The sequence below is a fragment of the Telmatherina bonti genome (genome assembly GCF_933228915.1).
Source record: "Telmatherina bonti genome assembly, chromosome: 4".
Classification (NCBI taxonomy): Eukaryota; Metazoa; Chordata; class Actinopteri; order Atheriniformes; family Telmatherinidae; genus Telmatherina; species Telmatherina bonti.
In genome coordinates this window covers 27,719,906-27,739,531 of record NC_136622.1, presented here as the reverse complement: position 1 = coordinate 27,739,531, position 19,626 = coordinate 27,719,906, and the positions used below count along the sequence as shown (strand labels likewise).

Genomic DNA, 19,626 nt, shown 5'->3' with positions numbered 1-19,626 from the left:
TAATAACTGTGGCTTTTTAGAAATTACATCATTTTGAGACAAGGCACAGAAGTTTTTTTTCTTGTTTGGCCTATTTGCTGTGGAACCTTTTTACAAGACTGCTTGAACTCATGTTAAAGACATCGGAGACATAGGTTCTTCTCCAGATGCGATGACCATCAATCTGATGTCCTCAAGCACACACTTCAAGATTGTGGTCATAGACGTGTACACTTTTCTCCCATCCTCTGAGTTAATGTCCAGCTGTTAAAATGCAAACAAGATTCACAAGTTTTATGAACAAACCAGGTATGAGACATTTTGGTGACTTAGTTTTAAATTAATTCCAAGTAATTAGTTCACTTACCCAGGTAAAAGCTTTGATTGTCCGATGCAGAAATGCATCCTCAACCTCCTCTGGTATTATCAGCATATGAGCCATGCAATTCACAATGCAAGTTAATGTTTCTTTAGGAGCCTAAGAGAAGGTCACCATATGGATTCAACTTTACATTTCAACAATATATTGTAGTTTACTTGATGAGTCATGGCAAAGTTAACATCTAACCTGATCAAGCATGTCGAGAACAGTTTGAGCATCAATATTGTGAGGGTTTAAGGCCTTTACGTCCTGGATGGAGATGATGGGCTCTTTGAGCTGCTCCAGCCATGACCACATGAGTCCAGCCAGGATGAAGGGATCTCTCTCCATGCAAAGCCTTTCCCATGCACCACCTTGATTCAGCTCTGCCTGCACACATTTTCACATCTGATTTAGACACAGACTGCAGGACCTGGTAGATATTTTACTATGAAAAATAAAAACTCATTGTAAATCATTTTATCTTTTTCTTTGGGTACCACAGACCACTACTGAGGGTTACCTGCCAGGCCAGCATTCTGTTCTTATGTTCTTCTTGCCCATCAAGTAAAAGGTCCACCGCCAGCGCCTGCGCCACTAGCAAGCACCTGGCTTCTGGAGAGAGCTCTGACTGCAGAGTGATGCAGGGAACCTCTGACTGTTCTTCTTCATTACCTTTAGACATCATCCCATTCATTGCTAGTTCCTCCCTCTGCTCCGCCTTCCACCTGGACAACATGCTTCCCTTTTTGGGGAGTTGAGCGTTTCCCGCTGACTCACTACGTTGGATTTTTTTTCTTTTCAGTTTCTTTAACACAATTGTTCCATCTTTTCGGCCTTCCTCATTCTTGATTTGCCAGAGTGAACCTGTTGAGCTGTGAGACACATCAGATGCGTTACTGTGCTGACCTTGAATCGACGATGCAGGGAGAATGGTCTCCGATTTAGAAATGGAGCTCAGAGGTTGTGTGAGGAGATTCAGTTGGGAACCCAGCCGCCTCAAGTCAGACTCACTGTAGCTCAGACTTTTGCGATGGTAGAAGATGGCTGGCTCATTGAAATGCCTGGGTAAGGTGGGTGAACCAGGTAAGCGAGGCTTTTTTGCAAATAGTTCAGGGCCCATCTGCTCAATGATACTGAGAGTCATTTCAATGTCTTGAATATCCGGGGCCTCCAGAATATCTTCCTCAATCACCTGACGATTCTCTGCAATGTCCAACAGCAGCCTACACACAAGCTGAACAATCTTTGGTAGGTGTCTAAGCTCCTTCCTCTCGGTGCCATGCAGTATGTGTCTCTGGCGGTTCAGGTACTGGGACAGGGTGACTGGGTAGGATCGAGGCTCGGCACAGGAAAACACACTCCTTAAAGGAGTGAGGAACTGAACAAATTCTCTGACACAACGTAGTTGACCTCGGGTCTGGATAGAATTGGGCCGTTTGGCACGTACATATAAAATAGCCTGGTTAGCAGTCATTCTGGTAGCATAGGCCAAGAAAGATGCTAAAAGCACACCTGGAGGGTTACAGAGAGGAGACATAATTAAATCTCAAACATGAAATAATGATGTTCAGATGTACAATCTAATATTTCTTAATACAGTAGCTTTACAGATGTACCTGTTCTGCCTAGACCAGCATGGCAATGGACTGCTATCTTTCCCTCCTGCAGTGCAAATGCCATCACTTTCACCATGTCCAGCATGATGGTGAGACTGGCCACTCCATAGTCACTCCAGCCAAAGTTGTAGAAATAAACTGAAATTATGATTTTTATTTTTTATTTTTGTAACCATTACACAACACTTTTTTTTTATTACTATTTTTTATCAAAACCTGCTTTAGTACGTACTGTTGTTTTCCATGAAGACCTCTGGACGGTATGAAAACCCACTCTCTGGCTCCAGAGGTTTTCCACAGCTTGCATGTTCTCCAGGTATCTGTAGGTTGATCACCGTTTTAATGCCATTCCTTCATGCAAAAACAAATAAAACACAAAAAAAAAGTTAATTGTCCTTTGCACACTCCAGGAAAAACTCTGAAAACTATAGGCACGGTTGAAACAATAATGTGAATACCTTTTGAATTGGTCGATAATGTCAAACTTTTCAATTACTTCTGTTGAAGGTCTGGACATGGCAAGAAGATGATCTGTAATCCTAAAATAACAAAAGACATGTATGCATGTATCACGTTTAGAAATCTACACCAAGTTATGGAGATCATTTGGAAACATGACGAAGCTATAGCCAGTACCAGGATGAGTAGAGGCCTTTTATAGCTTGTTGGTCTTCGCTCCAGTAACTTGGGTTGTCATACTTGCAGGTTTCCCCTCCGCAGCCAATTGAGCACTGCATATGTCCAGGTATGACGTATCGGATAGCTTCTCCTACCATTGTGTATTTTGCTCTGGGGGCTTTTACTGTAGTCAACACAGAATAATACACAATAACAGTAGAAAAGTATAGCATTAAACTATTAAAATGCTTTGAAGTTAAAGCATTACTTACATTTTATTGCAATTAATTTGTTCTAAAAATGCAAACTAAGATTTTCTATATATTTCAGAGTAGACATTTAAAATACTTTCAAGATTTTAAGATGCACAACTGTTGTCTGGATCTGTAGAGTGGCAGTCATATCTCGGTCGTACTGTAACACCTAAATACTTAAGGAATGTCTAATCCTTGCTTGGCACTTAAAGTCTTTCATTAGGGCATTACAGTAAAAATAGCTGCTCCTCTGGGATGTTTGAAATGCTTGTCAACTTAGCAATTCCATAAGGTAAAAACACAGTTGTCACAAGTAATTAGAAGAGGCATTTTATTAAAGAGCATTCATCATCCTTACTTACTGTATTCCATCAGGAATCCACCTCCTTTTTTCACACTTAATGCCATATGAATATTCACTCAGGCTGACAGTCATAGTAGAGTCTGAAAACAAATAAAAAACAAGTTTTATTTTATTTTATTACTCTTTTTGTGTATTGTAACATTAACTTAACTTTAATACTGAAATAGAGTATTACAAATAGTGCCTCATTAATAGCAGCTTCTTGTGAATAAACATGTTACTACTTTTTTCTTAAACAATATCAGTGTGAAGCTGAGTGATCAAAATATTTTTATTCATGACAAGACATGCTACTGCGAAACACTTAAGAGTCACTGCCAAAGATTACCATCATAAATCACATTGCCTCAAACATAAAGCAAACATGATGCCCTTGAAAGGATTACAAGCTGTTATTCTTGATAGGTGTACTTCAGTGTCTCATCATGGTACAAAACAAACCATCACTATCTGTAGGGGTTGCATGCCAGACAATAAAACTTGACGTGGCTACAGGGAGAAAAACACAATCTCATTACAATAAATACAACTGAATAAAATGAGCTAAAGTAAAATGAAGGGTTTACCTTTAGTGGTTGAGAAGAGATACTTGTGGTCACTATCTCAGAATGAGAGATTCAGTTTTGGCAGACAGCATTTCTGACACAAGGCTCCAGAGCTCTGACGTGGTTTCTCTCTCTCTAGCTCTGTGAAAAGTCAATCCTGTAACCTTACTGGTTTGAACCATGTCAGATTATCTCTGTGAATTAAGGTTGGGCAACTCAAGTCTCAGCTCGATCCCATAAACTCCTTCTTGAGAGCTCCTCTATGTCAAAAACCAGGATATGTGATCAAATAAACAACAATGTGTTAAAAGGTAAGGATTGAGTACATTGTAATGAGCTCCATGCCCAGGTTCCTTCTCTTACACTTCAGCTCTGGTGGTGGTGGGGGGGACGACTACATACTGTAGCTATTCTTAACTTCTCCCAGATTAGACTGCTAATCTTATTATGCACAAGTATAACATAGATTTACCCACTCCTCAACAAAATCTCACACTAAAACTACATTAAAATTATCTTCTGGTCTTCTACTAAATGTATTTGTTAACACTAACAATCATCACTCACCGCCTGATCTGGTCCACAGACAAGATAGACAATGTGTGATGTATGTGGTGGGCAGCATGGTGGCGTAGTGGGTAACACTGTAGGCTCACAGCAAGAAGGTCACTGTTCAAGCTTCAGCTGGGGGGAGGTTTGAACAGTTTGCATGCCCTCCCTATGTACCCCATATGCGTTGGTGCTCTCTGGGTTCTCCTGCTCCCTCCCACCCATAAGACATGCAGTTAGAATATTTGATCACTTCTTACATTTTGATAAATGTATCTGCCAAATGACTGTTTTGTATACATGTATTAGTTGGAAACAAATGCAGGACTTCTTCCCATGGAAAAAGATGTAAGACTGAAGCAGCTTTAACATGCTTCTACAAAGTGTACAGCTTTAGTGACATAGGAAATAGAGCATATATTATTAGCTTACCTGGAAATTTGCTGAGGTTAGTTAGCCTCAGGTGAACGAGAAGAGATAAGTTTATCTAGTGATGCACTGGAAGAAACCTCAGAGACAGTTGTCTTGATTTAAAGCTCAAAAGCTGCTGTAAAATTTGACAGAATAACTTATTAGATTTATTCATATCTGTACTAAAGTTTTAAAGTTGATGGTGGTTTAAACAGCATTAGCTATGCATATATTCTTTATGCCTTTAAATTGATAATAGATCGTTCTATATTGGTCAATAATTCAGTTTTAAATTTTGAAGATTAGTTTGCTCCTTTGTTGTACTGTTAAAAATATTATTGTGTTACATATCTGTACTGTCACTGAAATTACACACCACATTCCATCGTCTCATTTGAGCATGAAAAATATTAATAATAGCTATGCTGAAGACAAAATGGGAACCATATATAAACAGCTCCATAATAATCACTGAACTTTTTCAGGAAATAGTTAAAATTCCTCAATGGTGTTTTACTACCCCCTTATTATACAGATTTTTCTGTGTAAATCTAAGGCCAGAAAACAAGGCTGATATTTCTGTTTTTAAATATATTGGTGGTTAGTTCAAATTACTAAAGCTCAAAAGCAAATTCTGTCACTTTTCTTTGTAGTATTTCTCTGTAAGGACAAATAAACTGACAAAGGATAAGGATATATTTCTTTGTTCTACATATATGTGTGTGTGAGACGTAGCCACTGAGCTGGCTTTTTGTGGGCTCGTGCATGGCAGTTTGGTAATTAATTTCTTTATATAAGTGTTTGAATTAGTTTGGCTATTCTTCAATCATTTTATTGGGGATGATGGGTTATGACAATTAAAATTTATGGAGATGTTTCATTGCATGTATGTTTAATTTAACTTGATAGCATGCTTATCCTGTTATTAAAAGGAAATTATTTGCTGTATTTTCCAATGTAAATGGTTAATTAGTTATAGAAATAAATAGTGTTAAAGAAGTCCATACAGCAGATTGCTTACCAATTGCTGTTAACCTGAATATCCCTTTTTTTAAACTCTTGTTTTTCTTACTTTTTGCCCCATGGAGTATCTTAATGAGCATAAATTTAGACTATTTAGATGATCTGCTGTGAGGACAACAGAGCTGCAAGCCCAGCATCACCCCAACTATCCATCCATCCATCCATCCATCTTCTGCCGCTTATCCGGGGTCGGGTCGCGGGGGCAGCAGCCTAAGCAGGGAAGCCCAGACTTCCCTCTCCCCAGCCACATTTGCCAACTCTGCGGGGGAGATCCCTAGGCGTTCCCAGGCCAGCCGAGAGATATAATCCCTCCAGCGTGTCCTGGGTCTTCCCCGGGGTCTCCTCCCAGAGGGACGTGCCTGAAACACCTCACCAGGGAGGCGTCCAGGAGGCATCCTGACCAGATGCCCGAGCCACCTCAACTGGTTCCTCTCGATGCGAAGGAGCAGCGGCTCTACTCTGAGCCCCTCCCGGATGACCGAGCTCCTCACCCTATCTCTAAGGGAGAGCCCGGCCACCCTGCGGAGGAAACCCATTTCAGCCGCCTGTATACGAGATCTCGTTCTTTCGGTCACGACCCACAGCTCATGACCATAGGTGAGGGTAGGAACGTAGATCGACTGGTAAATCGAGAGCTTCACCTTCTGGCTCAGCTCCTTCTTCACCACGACAGACCGGCGCAGAGTCCGCATTACTGCAGACGCCGCACCGATCCGTCTGTTGATCTCGCGCTCCATCCTTCCCTCACTCGTGAACAAGACCCCGAGATATTTAAACTCCTCCACTTGAGGCAGGACCTGACCCCCGACCTGGAGAGGGCAATCCACCCTATTCCGGCTGAGGACCATGGTCTCAGATTTTGAGGTGCTGATTCTCATCCCAGCCGCTTCACACTCGGCCGCGAATCGCTCAAGCGAGAGCTGGAGATCATGACCAGATGAAGCCAACAGGACCACGTCATCCGCAAAAAGCAGGGACCCAATCCTGAGGCCACCAAGTCGGACCCCCTCAACACCTCGGCTGCGCCTAGAAATTCTGTCCATATAAGTTATGAACAGAATCGGTGATAAAGGGCAGCCTTGGTGGAGTCCAACCCTCACCGGAAACGGATCCGACTTACTACCGGCAATGCGGACCAAGCTCTGACACCTGTCGTACAGGGACCGGACAGCTCGTACAAGGGGGTCCGGTACCCCATACTCCCGGAGTACCCCCCACAGGAGCTCCCGGGGGACACGGTCGAATGCCTTCTCCAGGTCCACAAAGCACATGTAGACTGGTTGGGCAAACTCCCATGCCCCTCCCAGGACCCCAGAGAGGGTATAGAGCTGGTCCACTGTTCCGCGACCAGGACGAAAACCACACTGCTCCTCCTCAATCCGGGATTCGACTATCCGGCGGACCCTCCTCTCCAGGACCCCTGAATAGACCTTACCAGGGAGGCTGAGGAGTGTGAGTCCCCTGTAATTGGAACACACCCTCCGGTCCCCCTTCTTAAAAAGGGGGACCACCACCCCAGTCTGCCAATCCAGCGGTACTGCCCCCGATGTCCACGCGATGCTGCAGAGGCGTGTCAGCCAGGACAGCCCCACAGCATCCAGAGCCTTAAGGAACTCCGGGCGGATCTCATCCACCCCCGGGGCCTTGCCGCCAAGGACCTTTTTGACCACCTCAGCGACTTCAGCCCCAGAGATAGGAGAGTCCACCCCTGAGTCCACCAGCTCTGCTCCCTCATGGGAAGACGTGTTGGTAGGATTGAGGAGGTCTTCGAAGTATTCCTTCCACCGACCCACTACGTCCCGAGTTGAGGTCAGCAGCTCCCCACCTCCACTGTACACAGTATTGATGGAGCACTGCTTCCCCCTCCTGAGCCGCCGGATGGTGGACCAGAATCTCCTCGAAGCCATCCGGAAGTCTTTCTCCATGGCCTCGCCGAACTCCTCCCATGCCCGAATTTTTGCCTCGGCAACAGCCGAAGCCACATGCCGCTTAGCCCGCCGGTACCCATCAGCTGCCTCCAGAGTCCCACAGGCCAAGAAGGCTCGATAGGACTCCTTCTTCAGCTTGATGGCATCCCTCACTGCTGGTGTCCACCAACGAGTCCTGGGATTACCGCCACGACAGGCACCAACTACCTTACAGCCACAGCTCCGGCCGGCCGCCTCAGCAATAGAGGCACGGAACACAGCCCATTCGGACTCAATGTCCCCCGCCTCACTCGGGACATGTTCGAAGCTCTGCTGAAGGTGGGAGTTGAAGCTCGCTCTGACAGGGGACTCAGCCAGACGTTCCCAGCAGACCCTCACAACACGTTTGGGCCTGCCAGCTCTGACCGGCTTCCTCCCCCACCATCTGAGCCAACTCACCACCAGGTGGTGATCAGTTGACAGCTCCGCCCCCCTCTTCACCCGAGTGTCCAAGGCATGTGGCCGCAGGTCCGACGATACGACTACAAAGTCGATCATTGAACTGCGGCCCAGGGAATCCTGATGCCAGGTGTACATATGGACACTCTTATGCTGGAACATGGTGTTCGTTATAGACAATCCATGACGAGCACAGAAGTCCAATAACAAAACACCATTTGGGTTCAGAGGGGGGGGACCATGCCTCCCAATCACTCCCCTCCAGGTCTCACTGTCATTGCCCACGTGAGCATTGAAGTCCCCCAGCAGAACAATGGAGTCTCCAGAAGGAGCACCCTCCAGCACTCCCTCCAAGGACTCCAGAAAGGTAGGGTACTCTGAACTGCTGTTCGGTGCATAAGCACAGACAACAATCAGGACCCGTCCCCCCACCCAGAGGCGGAGGGAAACTACCCTTTCATCCACCGGGGTAAACCCCAACGTGCAGGCACCAAGCTGGGGGCTGATGAGAATGCCCACACCTGCTCGGCGCCTCTCACCATGAGCAACTCCAGAGTGGAAGAAGGTCCAGCCCCTCTCGAGGGTACTGGTTCCAGAGCCCAAGCCATGCGTCGAGGTGAGTCCAACTATATCTAGTCGGAACCGCTCAACCTCGCGCACAAGCTCAGGCTCCTTCCCCACCAGAGAGGTGACGTTCCACGTCCCTAGAGCCAGCTTCTGCAGCCGGGGATCGGACCGCCAGGGTCCCCGCCCCTTGCTGCCGCCCAGCTCACATTGCACCCGACCCCTATGGCTCCTCCCGCAGATGGTGAGCCCACGGGAGGTGGGGCCCATGTAACCCTTTCGGGCTGAGCCCGACCGGGCCCCATGGGCGAAGGCCCGGCCACCAGACGCTCGCTCTCGTACCCCGCCTCCAGGCCTGGCTCCAGAGGGGGGTCCCGGTAACCCGCGTCCGGGCAAGGGAACATTCACGCCCAGGTTAGTCGTCATCATAGGGGTCTATGAGCCGTGCTTGGTCTGGTCCCTCCCCTAGACACCTGTTTGCCATGGGTGACCCTACCAGGGGCATAAAGCCCCCGACAACATAGCTGCTAGGATCTTCGGGACGCACAGACCCCTCCACCACGATAAGGTGACGGCTCAGGGAGAGGTCACCCCAACTAAATCCCAACTAAAGACCTTAAGAGTGGGGATCATCCCAGAGGCCAACCTTGCAATAGACACACTCACCAATCAACCTGAAGCAAAACACTTTCATCTTCAATCAGCTGGTAATGCTAAATTTAGATGAGCTAAAGGTTCAAAAGTCTAAGAGTGTGACAAATGTATTGCCATGGCAAAGATCTTCTTCTCCGTGTCGCACAATTACAACACACTTATTGGAGAAAATGTTCCTGCAGTTGCTCATTTTGTATGAGATTCTTTTTGATCTAGAATTGTCCAGAACTGTTTGTTTTAATGAAATTATACTACATTATCCTCCTGAAATGATCCCTCATTATCATTTCTTGGCCTCACTGCATATTTGTTCATATACAGTCACACTTTATATGCTGTTCTTAACCTCTCCCTTGGCGTTTGACACAAGAAGCATTCAGGTTTTTCTTTTGCACATGCGGTATATGTTGTTACATGGTTAGTGTTATCCCCACCCTCAAACTTGAGAAATGTTCACTGAACAAACAATTAGGAAAATATGCTGTGATTAGAAGGAAATTGTCTAATAATTTGATGCATGTTCAATTTGCTGTATCATGGAAAGATGCATCACAGTAAGGTGGTATCTGCAGCAAAAAAGAAGATCATGCTGTTGCAACTGTTGTCAAAGAACAATGAGGTCATTTTATAGAAACTTTTTCATGTGGTATTTCACATGTTTTGTGTTTCAATAAAATACATTCAATGTACTGGATTGTGTGGTCACTTGCAGAATAACGTACCAATAATTGTAATTAAATGTTTTCATTTGAAATAACACTTAGCTAATTCATAAGATTAGCTAAGTGTTGTGGACATGTGACATTAGGTTAGTACTTAAATACATTTGGTTAGTACTTAAATACTCAAAGTTTTATATAACTTAAAATGTTAGACCTAGGTACTGTGCATTTCAGTTTACTATGCTTAAATATATTATTTTTGTCTTCTCAGTTACTTAAATTAAGCTCCAGGAGTGCAGGGATTATATATCTGAATGCAAAATAATCATGAAAAAAGGTACTAACTTTATAGAATATGGGTGAATATCAATCAGTTAACCCTGACAGGGAAATTGCCGCTTTACATAGGCATAAATGATATTGTATAATATAGTTATTATGCAATATTTATAATAGTTGTCATCATAACTGTGTAGATATCAAAAGTGATTGCTATATAAACCACGTGAGGATATGTGCAGATAAAAAGATTATATGTTAGACTTTGCCGGCAGATGGCGACAGATATACAAGGAAAAGAGCCTACCTGTTTGTTGTATTTCTATGACAACATGCCGTTTGATAGAAAGATTTCCGTGTTCCACATAAGCAAGCCTTGAAGCATCATGGGAAATGAGTTTACTTTCTAACACCGGTTGGCGGAAGTTCCCGACTTGAGTCGCTGTTAGGACTACATTTCCATAAATGCATTGCGGACCGTCAGACGCTTTCCCAGCTGATAGCGTGGGCGTCACACTTTAGCCAACGGACCGTTGAGCGGTCTGAAACAAGCCCGTTGAACTTCCGGGACAGAAGCTGTTTTGCCTTCAAAATAAAGCAAACAATTTATGATATTTTAGGAAATTATCTGAATTTTTTTATGCAGAAAATACGTTCTTAACACTAGATTTTCTTTCCGTTTCTAAAACCGAATAACTGAAATACATGTAAGACTTGCTCAGAAGTGTATTCTAGAAAACTGGATATTTATTTAAAGGTAGTAACCGGAAACAGCATATCCCCTTCCTTGTCTTTGCAGATGGTACTCTGGTCTCCGGCTCAATCGCTCCTCCGACAAGCCGGGGAGAGAGGGGAAGACAAGGCAGGGGAGCAACGATGGAGCATTTTTAAGAGATAACAGCGTAGTCCGCTGAGGAAAATCATTTACGTCATCTTCATGACCAAAGAAACAAGAGCGACCACGAGAAACGCAGACGTAATAATCATGCATTTTAAATACAGACGAATTTGAGCAACCGCTTCTTCTTCAAGGTTACATCGCTTGAAGACGCCCCAACATCTTCTCGTCGCGGATCAACTAGCGCACGTTGGTTGATCTTCATCGAATACGATCATGTCCGTGGACGAGCAGGGCTATCCCGATGCTATGCTGTTGCTGGAGGCCGCACCGGAGTGGCTGCGGGCGGAGATCGAGCGTCTCTCCCGGGAGCTGAGTGAGACTACCAACGAGAAGATCCAGGCAGCGGAGTATGGGCTGGCGGTGTTGGAGGAGAAGCAGCAGCTCAAACAACAGTATGATGACCTGGAGGTCGACTACGAAGCTGTCAGACAGGAGCTCGATCAGCTGAAAGAGGTAGGTTGTTTAAGAATCACACAGTTTTACTACCATATGACAAAATCTCTAATGATTTATTGGCTTGCAAAGCATACTTCCTATAGATTTTTTTTTTCAACTGATTGTTGCACCAAATTATTAGTTTTATTGATTGTGTCATTTTGATGGTTTATTAACCTGTAGAATATAAGCAATCATCTCCCTCTAATACTGAAAGGTCAAAACTGTAAGCTGAGGAGGGGATGCTTTCTGTGTGGACGGCTCCTCATCCCCACCCCCTCTATACTCTGGTTATCCCCACTGCACTGCCACCTTTATTTATTTATGCACCTCTAAGGCGTCTTGTTGAAGACCAGTGTCTGGCTGACAGCTACTCTTGGTCTGTACACATGGTTTCCTTTAGTATTTTTTTCCCCGTCTATGGTCTTATCTGCAGGTTCTAATCTATACTGTTTTGAATAGTTTGACATTGGCTGATAAAGCAGTGTAAAATGTGGAAATTGGGTTTTTCATTTACGCTGACTTAATTTGAACATTGACATATGACATCTATGTGTGGAGGTCATACATGTTGTTGATGTTAGTGTAATGTTTTAGATTTCAGTTTTATAGCCTGTCAAAATGTTTTCTGTGGTGAAAGAAGTCTTGAAAACAAGAATTTCTACTTAGGTTAGTAAGGGCGGGACTTTGTTTGAATTTTGAACCTTCCCGCTTAGATTAAACACGTTGCAGAAGAGGCCAGACGAGTTACAGCCCTTTGGGAATGGAAAGAATGTTGAGCGTGATGCTTAAAGCGGGCTTCCAGAGTCAGATAAAGGATGTGCCTGTCCTTCCGAACAATGGTCCAACTTATTTCCCACTTTTGTACCACGCTGCTTGCAATTTTCTTCCCTAGAGGAGCTGCGTTATAGTCTACTGGGATTTAGATGGATAGAAGTATGACTTTAGAGGGGAGTTAGAAAGATAGCGCAATCAGCTGCTGTTATCCTTTGATTCTTTCACAGCCCACATTTAGTCATGGGGGACAAATTCCAGCTTTGACACAGACTTGTTCATAGTTGCTCACATCCTCCTTTGATGTACAACTTCCTCCTGTGGCCTCTTGCAAGACAAAACAGCCAATAGCTGGTGAGAAAGCTTACTTCATCATATCCCCCATTCGTTCCTTGCCAGAAACGCTCATTGCCTGTTTGGGTTTTTGAGAGACATAGCAATGCTTTCCAGCCCCCTGCTTCTCCCTCTTGTCTCTGTCTTCCTGTGGCCCTCTCCCCAGAGGTTGTTAAAATGAGAGGAGGAGGTCTTTGGGCTGTCTCAGCAACTGCAGCTTGATTTTTTTTCCCCCATGCTTATTCTTGGCACAATGATCCAGCTCTGCCACAGAGGAATGGCAGCGAAAAGCTCTGAAAAGACGAAAGGGGCTAAAAAACAGTCAAGACTATGACAGTAAATGAGAAGCTAATTAAAAGAAGAGGATTGTTGAAGTTTTTGCTTTTCATTTTTCAAACATATGCCATTTGAAGTCCTGTTGATATTGTAAAAGTCTTTTAGTTAGGGCGTCTTATAATGAAGCCCAACCATCCATCCGTGTGTGTAATAAACTAAAATCACTAAAAGCTATAGGGGAGGCTCTATTTTCCTTTGCTACAGGGTAGAGTTACAATTTGTTGGTTGCAGTCAGATATTCAGAAGACCACAGCTATGCTCTTTCATCCCACTACCCAACCCCCTAGCCAGTCTCTGCACGAAGGGCAGAAGAGATGCTATCACAAGAGAAATACAAACACATTGTGACATCTCTTCCAATGTCTTCTTTATTGTCTGCAGACTATTATGCAGTGCTACAACAACAAGCTGGGCTAAAAGGAAAAGCTTCTATTTATATTTAGGTTTCATGCACAACTTACAATTCAAGATATTATAAACTCTGAAGATCAGATGCTACAGAAATCAACCTTATAGACTTATTTCTTCACATGTTAGAGGGTTTGTTTGTCAAATTGACCAACTGGTTTGTCAGCAGCTGTGACAAAAGCACACAAGATGGTTAAATTTGCAGTCAGGTGTAAATGTCACATTGTCATGGATACACAGGCACTGTTTACAACAATGGCAGTAATATTTGGATATTCGTGCTCTTTTAAAGGACTCAGACAGACTTGAATGGAATGTCTGGGAGATTTACAAAGTTCTTAAACAGCAAACTCCATCTAGTGACCTTAAACCACTTCTCTTGTACACAATACTGGGGCATTTTAAATGTACACTTATATGTTCTCTCACTGAAAATAAACACTTAATCAAAGATTTTCATGATAGCAGCAAGCAAATTGTTGTCATATAGCCAGTTCTCACTTCAGTGGCCATACTTGGACAGGCCATTTATATTCACATATTTCCAACACCCCCTATGCTGTTCATGAGGCAGAAAGATGGAGGAATTTCTGTCCATTGCTGTTGCTTAGTAACAGCCCTACTAAGTGCCTTTATTTGAACAGCCGTTCTGCTTCCTCAGCAGGTGCTTCTGTCTGAGTGTATTTGTGGTTGAATTCTGTAGGATGAGCAAGGACTTAACAGCAAATCTTAGCCAAATTGAATATTCTTTATGTAGGTATCATTTCAGATGCCTCTTGAACAAGGCATGGACATTATTGTTTAAGAATCTTTACTTAACCCTTCAATTATTTGTTTGTGTCTGAGTTGACGACATGTAGTATTTACCTTAATCCAGGGATGTCCACAGTCTGTTCTTGAGGGCCGATGTCCAGCAACACACCTGGCTTCCATTCCAAAACCTGCAGGAAATTGGCCAGAGAGGACCAACTTTGGACACCCCTGCCCTTATCTAAAATAATTCCCCTTCATCTTTCTAAGATTAACTTCAGTAAAATGGGTCATGTTGATTGCCTGTAGTAGGAACAGGCTACCACTTCTTTTATGTTACACTGAATAAGAGTCACTTGGTCAACTATGTACCACCTGGCAACCTGAAACATGTAAATGACTAGATGTCACAGCGCCGTTTTCCTCATATTAATTCTAAAGGGATGATTCTACTGTTCCTCATGGTATTTTTGAACCCATAATATACATATCTAATTTATACATAATCAGCTCCTTCCTCTTAGACACCTCGGTATGCCAGGTTGCTAATGAAGATGTGTGAACGTTAACCCAGCTGCCATACAGATTGCAAAGTACAGTTTCAGTCATAAGGTGAAGTAGCTTATGACATCATTGTGCGCTACTCCGATCTGGGTGATGTTCCTATTCACAGATGACATCATGTGCTCCACCCCCAGGCCCCAGCTGTTCAGGTCTGCATGATATACAAAGCACTGTGACCTGGTGAGATTTTACCAGAGTGGCTATGCTGAGTTAGGCATGTGGTACCTCCTCCTGCCTTCCCTTGGTCTACATGAATGTCATGAGATGAGTTTCATGACCGTAGAGGCCAAATACTCTCTGTAAAAACAACAGACTTATTATCTTCTGTTTTATTCATTTGTTTTCTGATACTGGTTCTTTCTTTGGAGACAGAGTCCGAATTAAACAAAGGCCTTGAGTTCCTTGGTCCTTCTTGTGCTGCCTCGGTTAAAGTCTTTCAGTCACACAGAGACCCTGTTCCACCTGTCACAGGTTTCCCATCAGTAAACCAGCTGGAACACATTGTGGAATTTAATCACAGTCAACCCAAAATATTGTTTAGTTCAATCAAACTTGGGCCCTGTGTTCAGTGTTCTGGCCCTTAACCCACTGGGGTTTACTAATCTTGAGTGTCACAGATGTAGAGAAGCTTAAGTGGCAGCAGAACACAGCACATGACAAAAGAAAAATTGAGAGAGGCGCTCCATTTGTGGCTACTTTTGAAAGGATTTTCCTTTTGTCCTTTTTAAAATGGCAAACCACTATAGGATAAATGCTAGTGTTCTAAAACAAAGCTTTCCGGTCTGACTATAGCCTTTTCTGTGTTGTTATATGGGTTGGATGCTGATTGGATGTCAGTAAAAAATACGAAGAGGACACAAAACCCATCTGCTCTTTTATATAAGGACTCATAAATAAAGTCAGTGATCATTAATGGAATTGCTCCACCAAGCTATATTTTATCACCACTGCTGTTTGTCTCTCACTTTCAAAATCTATCTTTATTTCAGCCCTTCTTGTATTACAATCCCAGCTACGTTGACTTGCTGTCTTTTTAAGTTTTATGTATGCCTTATCCAGTCAGTTTTTTTTTCCCTCAGGCTTTTGAGCCATGTCCAGTCAGGTAATCTGCAACACTGCAAATGCTAAACCGTTCAGTATTGTTTGGGGTATCCTGTCCACTCTTTCACGATTTATTTTGCCGATTGGCAAGGCTGCAGTTAAGGGGTAATCTTTTCTAAATGGCACTAAATAAAGTCCCAAATCCCCTACCCTCTGACCATAAGAGGATGAATCCCAGCCTGTGTATGCAGGGCTTACGGCGGTCTGGGAGTCTGCCAGGTCCTGCCCCTCTTATTAGCAGCTCCCATGGCATGGGACAGGTATGTGTTTTTTGAGGTAATGCTACACAGAGGCTGTCAGGTACTCTGTTCTCCTGCGTCTGGTCCATTAGCCTACTGTCGTGGTTGCCAAACCTAGCAGTTTGTTGTTGGTGCTGCCAGGCCTGGAAGACTCTCTAAATGAATTTCAGTCTGAAAAACATTATTGCAAAGATGACAAGCTTTGTGAATATACAGACATGTTTTTAGCATATCTTTTAAGTTTCCAGATGGACTGGAGTCTGGTTTATCCAAAAGATTCTGTCATGAGAAGAATCACCATATTTTATTATACTGTAATAAAAGGATAATTGTGTGTAGTTTAGGTTAAATGCCAGAATGAGTTTGAAAGCGTTTGTCCTTAACTCTGTTAAACAAGTACCATCAACACCCCCACACCATTCAAATGGAGGTCATATTTACCTTTGGAGCATTCGTTGATGATGTTTGTGTTTTCTACACTTTAAACATGTTATTTAGGCTATTAGGGATGTTAAGGGCTTCATATTTCAAGAACTTCAACTGAGAAAGAAGTCACAGATTTGAAAAGTCTTATTTTATATGCCTGACTGTGTAAAATAGTCATAAAGTAAGTGGCAGATTAGATTATGTAAATCTTATAGCTTCAGTAAATCCAACTTTCTGCCTTGAAATACTCTTTTAACAACCACTTGAGCATTCACACAAGTCAGAAGTATATGTGGAGAAGCATTATGGCAGCCCAGCAGGGTCATGATTCTGCAATTCAAATCCAATTACTGAAGACTTGGACCAGATCAGGCAGGAGTCCAGGTTAAAAGCAGAGGATGAGGTCATAGTAATGACTGTGTCACTCAGACAATACAACATGGTTCATTTAGACAAATAAGTCTCCAGTTCTTCTGAATCGTCTACAAATGGTTGCAAATCTGTAAGCAAAGAGGGCAGTGTGAATGAGGGGACTAAGCTCTGTGCGTGAGAGAAACACAGGTACTTATCCCTGCTCTCCCAAATGCCTATTTAACTTTCTGTAGTAACATTGTGCTATTTGGGCCACATTTCATACTTACAAGAACTGACTGAATTTAAATCAGTTCATTATTTTAATTGCCACACAGTTATCATTTGGTATTTTTGTATTAACACAACAACTATTACTTGAATGTGTTAGTTATGTAATCTCTGTCCTTTGTACGTTTGCTACACACGATAGCACCTTACTTTTTAAGCTTTGGGTAACTTAACATGTCATGTTGCATAATATGTGGTGGTAAATACTCTCTTCTACTGCTCAAACACATGGTGCCTTTAGCGTGAGGCCTGGTGAGTGCCGTTTTATGTAAAAAGATGAATCAGCTGAGCACGTGGGCAAAACATAACTTTTATACTATTATAATTTGCCTGCATCATTCCTTTTTAAAAAAAACAAAAAAACAAAAAATGAAACAAGGGTTGTTTATATCAGACTGCCCACAAGCCAAGCAATATAATTGACAGACACACAATTACACTCTCATTTAAAATATGGTGAAGGCCTCTAGTGCATGTTTACAGCTTTGTTTGATAGTGAGTCTTGTCAAAAAGTCTTAACTTAATCATAAGGACTGTGCTGAGTCTCTAACAAATCTCTCCTCTTCCTCCTATTGTAGTGAAGCCAGAGCTCACCTCCCTTGGCACCAGCTCTGCTTCCTGTTTACTTGTGAGAAGTCTTTTTTATAGCAGATTGGAAGTGCGTGAAAAATGGTCAGATGTCTTTTTAAAACGGATCAGAGGAAGTGACTGCGTGTGATTCCTCAGCAAAGTAACCTCTTTAATAAGCACTTAGAAGATTTAAGTTTTTAAATCAGAGGAATATGATATGGTCATTTTCTACACTGGAAAGAATCTAAACATGATGTAATCAGAAGCCTATAAGCTCATCGGAGCAAGAGGCCAGACTTGGGTTATTATTGGTGTCCTCCTAAAGGTTTCTTGAAATAACATGCAAACATAGGAGACACACGCAGAGCATATTCAGATGGACTGGTTAAGGTATATTTTTAAGCATAAAACAATACCCTGTGAAGAAAAAAATGCTACAAGATAGTGGTGCACACTCCATGCATATGACCAGAAACAATAACTTTGGGGTAGCTGTAAGCAGACAGATGGTGTGTGCCCCAGCCCCACCCCTAGTTATAGACATACATCTAAAGGGTTTGATGTTCTCCACCCTCCCTCTGAAGAGGAGTCTTGTTTGCATTTTCCTTTCTCTCCACCTTGTTCTTATAGGCAGCTTTCTGACACACCCTTCTCTGGTTCCTCTGAAATTCTGCATACACTCATACTGCTGTCATGTGCTGACTTGCAGAGTAGTGCCTCCTATCTTACTTAAATTAATTAACCAGAGGGCAGATTCTGAAAGCATCGTTCTTTTTTTTAATAGGCCATCTATTCAAACATTAGCAAACCCAATTTCAAAGGGTTCTCTCCCTTCACCCCGGGGGAGGGGGGGGGGGGGGGGGGGGGGGGGGGGGCTCTTTTGGTTTAATCCCACTGTGCAAGCAGGGAACACCAGTATGTCGAGAGTCTGTACATCATACTCACTAGCTGCCACCTTTCTCCCTCCCCCCCCCCTCATTTCTCTGCCTTACCCAGGTCCATATTGTTGGCTAGGGGCTCTGGATCCCCCATGTCGCAGTTTACTATACCCAAGTTTTATGGAGTCCACACTTTGAGCCCCTCAGGCATGACTGATCAGAAGAGAGGGGAGTAGGAAAAGAGTAAATGGAGGGGAAGAAGTTGGGCAGGGGGCTGACCATACAGCAATAACAACATTAAAGTTCAGGGTTGGAGACATAAAAGGGAGGTGGGTTTATAATTGGATGTTTGACAGACTCTCAGGGGGTCCTTAAGAAATGTGGATAGCAGTCAGAGACAGGGAGGGGTAGTGGGCAGTGCATGGATTTCCTGTGGGAACCAGCTTGTTTTTTTTTGGGCATCACTCTGTCAGCTGGCTTAATGAGTTTAAAAGGCCCCCCAGCTATATTTTTGTAAAATCATAGCATAAATATTATGTGTAATCCAGTTGTTCTTGGGTCTTTGCTGAACAAATATGTTCACCTAAAAGCAATATATTTTGACTTATTGCATGTTATTTTTACTTGCTACTTGAATGCACCTTTTAAAGAAAAGAAGCAGAGTTTGTTTTCTGTAAACAGATATTGAATTGCATGTGATTTATTGTACTATAAACAAATAAACTTCATTATATCCAGGTTTGTATTGAGTTCACTGAGTGCCCCCTATCTAATTATTAGTTAAATGACCTGGTCCCATATGGAAGACTCACCTCCATGACCTGAGATTTTGCCTCACTTGTACAGGACATGTGCACATAATCACATTTGCGCACACATTTAATCTAATTGGGTAAGGGGGGGTCATTATTCTGTGTCTGGCCAGCATGATTGCAGAACCCCTTCCCAAGAGACTATCGTCTGAATTCTGAAGTGTGAATGGAGAGATAAGAAGGGAGATAAAGAGATGAGCATGGACAAG

General features: G+C 43.2%; 2 protein-coding genes across 5 annotated transcripts in view; one reads left to right on the top strand and one right to left on the bottom strand.

The window, feature by feature from the left end:
• Positions 1-59: 59 nt before the first annotated feature.
• ptpdc1b (protein tyrosine phosphatase domain containing 1b) lies at positions 60-4,521 on the bottom strand (the record flags this gene model as incomplete). Its single annotated transcript, XM_079238538.1, has 9 exons — positions 60-243; positions 347-457; positions 548-730; positions 864-1,855; positions 1,960-2,097; positions 2,192-2,310; positions 2,418-2,498; positions 2,596-2,761; positions 4,467-4,521. The coding sequence occupies 9 exons, from the start codon at positions 4,519-4,521 to the stop codon at positions 109-111; spliced, it is 1,980 nt and encodes a 659-aa protein (XP_079094664.1). The 3' UTR covers positions 60-108.
• Positions 4,522-11,092: 6,571 nt separating this feature from the next.
• The window catches only part of LOC306755024 (protein bicaudal D homolog 2-like), a 38,589-nt gene continuing 30,055 nt past the window's right edge, over positions 11,093-19,626 (top strand). For all 4 annotated transcript variants that reach the window (XM_079239241.1, XM_079239240.1, XM_079239239.1 and 1 more), the window contains exon 1: positions 11,093-11,602. In XM_079239241.1, coding sequence (XP_079095367.1) covers positions 11,363-11,602 — 240 coding nt within the window. In that variant the 5' untranslated portion in view covers positions 11,093-11,362. The remainder of the gene's footprint in view (positions 11,603-19,626) is intronic.